Source organism: Chrysochloris asiatica, unplaced genomic scaffold (assembly GCF_000296735.1).
Source record: "Chrysochloris asiatica unplaced genomic scaffold, ChrAsi1.0 scaffold00093, whole genome shotgun sequence".
Taxonomy (NCBI): Eukaryota; Metazoa; Chordata; class Mammalia; order Afrosoricida; family Chrysochloridae; genus Chrysochloris; species Chrysochloris asiatica.
This window is the reverse complement of record NW_006408611.1, coordinates 11,897,717-11,900,314: the sequence shown is the minus strand read 5'-3', so window position 1 is coordinate 11,900,314 and position 2,598 is coordinate 11,897,717. Positions and strand designations below refer to the sequence as shown.

At 50.6% G+C, this 2,598-nt stretch overlaps 1 protein-coding gene across 1 annotated transcript; it reads right to left on the bottom strand.

Moving 5' to 3' along the window:
• Positions 1–1,400: 1,400 nt before the first annotated feature.
• Positions 1,401–2,345, bottom strand: VAMP5 (vesicle-associated membrane protein 5). Its single transcript, XM_006866611.1, has 2 exons — positions 2,145–2,345; positions 1,401–1,703 (listed from the first exon to the last, which is right to left on the bottom strand). Exons 1-2 carry the CDS (start codon positions 2,343–2,345, stop codon positions 1,401–1,403), a joined length of 504 nt encoding a protein of 167 aa, XP_006866673.1.
• Between the last annotated feature and the right edge of the window lie 253 nt (positions 2,346–2,598).

Sequence of the window (2,598 nt, the reverse complement as noted above, 5' to 3'; positions counted from 1 at the left end):
AAGGACTGACACAGTAGCAGCAACAATGGGCTCACACATGACAATAATTGTGAAGGTGGAGCAGGACTGGGCAGTGTTTCGTTCTGTTGTACTATGAGTTGGAACCAATTCGACAGTATCTAACAACAATTGCAATGAATTATCAAACCCAGAAATAGAATATCATGGGAGGGACAGTTGGTGTCAGAATTGGTAAAAATGGAGGGTGATTTCTGACCTCTGCCTCACAGGAATCAGTCTTGGGTTGTTGATCTTAATTTGCTAACTGCAAGGTCAGCAGTTCAAAACCACCAGCCAGTCTACAAAACAAAGTAGAGGCTGTCTGCTTCCATAAAGACTTGCAGTCTCAGAAACCCTACATAGAGTTACTAGGAGTTGGAATTGACTTGATGGCAGTGGGCTTGGTGTTGGTTTGTGAACACAAAGAAGGTCAGATGCCTCTGCCATGCCATTTTTATTGTAGTCCAGGCAGAAGCGGGGGCTCTTTTCTTCATCCTCAGCTGGTACCCAGTGATCCTTGCTGTGGTCCTATGTAACCCCTGGAGCTTTGAAAAGCTTGACTTCTGATTGGAGGTTAAGTTCAACTAATCATGCCTCCTTAATGAAACTGTGTAAAAATTCTGGACCCTGAAGCTCAGAAATGATGATAGTGACAAGGTCTTTAAACCCAACCCCCAAGTGTACAAAGAATATTGCATTTGAATGAATCTATCAAATATGCTCAAAATTATCAAATAAAAAGTTGACTTCTTTCCTACAAGGCAATCTCTAGCCAATCTTTGTGACCCTTCAGTACAGAGCCTTGGGAGCCCTCCCTGACTTCATTGCCATCTGCCGCATCGGTAATTGGGTAGACTCTTAAGGAAGAAGGTGGTGTGAGAAAGAGGGGGAGCAGGAGGAGGAAAAGGGATTATTAAGGTCGGGGAGGGCTTCATGTTGTAAAAATCTGACAAGTATTTTCCTCTTTCTAATCGCATCTGGGATCCCATTAGTCTTCTGAGCACCTTCAAGATGCCAGGAAAAAGAAAAAAGAAAAAAAAATCTGTTCTCTGGGCTGGTTTGGGGCCATTGTGTACTTGCACCTCCATTCCAGAAAGGCTTGTTTGTATCGTGTAAGGTAAAGGAGAAAAGGGAAAAGGCCACCTCCCAGGTCGGGGTCCTAGGAGTGGTGGACTTTCTATGGTGCCCCAGGGGTAAGGCAAGGTGGGGATGAACCAACCTGGAGACCTTCAGAGAGACACACAAATGTACCAGTACCAGCTTTTAACCAAACAGCAGCTTTTACTGAGCTCCAGGTGGGACTGGCCTGGCCTGGCCAGGGCAGCAGGCTATTCTCAAGGGTCAGTTGGTGATATGATGGGAAATGCGGAGGTGCACACAATGGGACTGTCATTAGAAGCTTACCAGGATGGCTCAGAAGGGAGTGAAGGCCAGGGCTCTTTGGAGGCCAGAACTGGCCAGGGTGGCTTTTCAGCCTCTCTCACAGGCCCAACCAGGTCAGTCCCCCGGTCTTGAGGCTGGGCCTCCTGGGCCTCCGGGGCACTGCTGCCCTCACCATTCTTCTGAAGAAAGAAGGCCAGCAGCACAATCAGAATGACAAGCAGTCCGCCGCCCAACACCAGCCCGAGGTAGATCCGGCAGCGGGTGTTCTCCCAGCGCTTCTTCTGGGCCAGTGTCTTGGTCGTCTTGCTGAAAGTGGTGCTCTATGAACACCCCAGACACAGGGTGGAAGTTAGAGGTTCCCCCAGAGACTCAGAGCCAGCTCCACCCAAGCCCAGTCTCTGCTCTAGCAAGACCTAGTTTCCTCTTGCATCCTCCCCACAACCTGCCCAGGCCCCTCCAGGTCTGCCTCCCGGCTTCAAACACTGGTGTAGCCCTTGACTTCAGTGCTACTGGCTCACCTCCAATTAATGGTGCCAATCCTTGACCCTTAGGAAGGCACACAGCTCCAAATGAAGGACTTAGTTCCTAAGATCTATCTATCCCCTGCCTAAGCTAGGAAATCCAAAGATCCCACAATGACCCTCAAGTAGACCTCAGACCCTACCAAGGTCCTAGAAGTCCTGTGCACAACCTAAAACTCCTTTGGAGGGTTCCTCCAAGTCTCCCCTTCTCCCCTTCCTGCCTCCCCCCAGGCCTCGCACCATGTCCAGGAGTTGGTGTGAACGTTCCTCCAGCTCTGCCAGCTTCCCATCGCGCTCCAGGACCTTTTCGAAGTTGTTGAGCATGATTTCCGTCACTTCATCCGCCTGTTGCTGGCATTGCTTCAACTCCTTCCCTGCCTGGGCACCAAGCCCAAGGTCAGGACTGCATGAAGTCCCCATCTGGCCCTCATCTGGCCACATGACCTAGAGGCGCCTTGCCCCCACTTTATGAGTGTTCAGCATCCTTCTTGTACATGTGTGATGTATGTGGGGTGAAGGGCCTGCTGGGTCAGTGGAGCTTGCCTTTGGTCTTAGTGCCCCTTCCCCCGGCCCATCAAAACAGGAAGGTCAGTCCTGGTTCCCAGCATCTCTCTCAGTTTCCTCTAAACAGCCTCAGGGTGGGACCTTCCCAGGACCTCACCCTCTCACAAAGGCAACCTCACCTGCTCCAGGA

Bases quoted from the DNA above. Each gene is read 5' to 3' on its own strand.
- VAMP5 (XM_006866611.1), bottom strand. From the start codon at position 2,345: ATGTGGCCAGATGAGGGCCAGATGGGGACTTCATGCAGTCCTGACCTT. The intron at 1,704-2,144 runs GTGCGAGGCCTG...GGGTGTTCATAG, and splicing joins CACACCAACTCCTGGACATG to AGCACCACTTTCAGCAAGAC.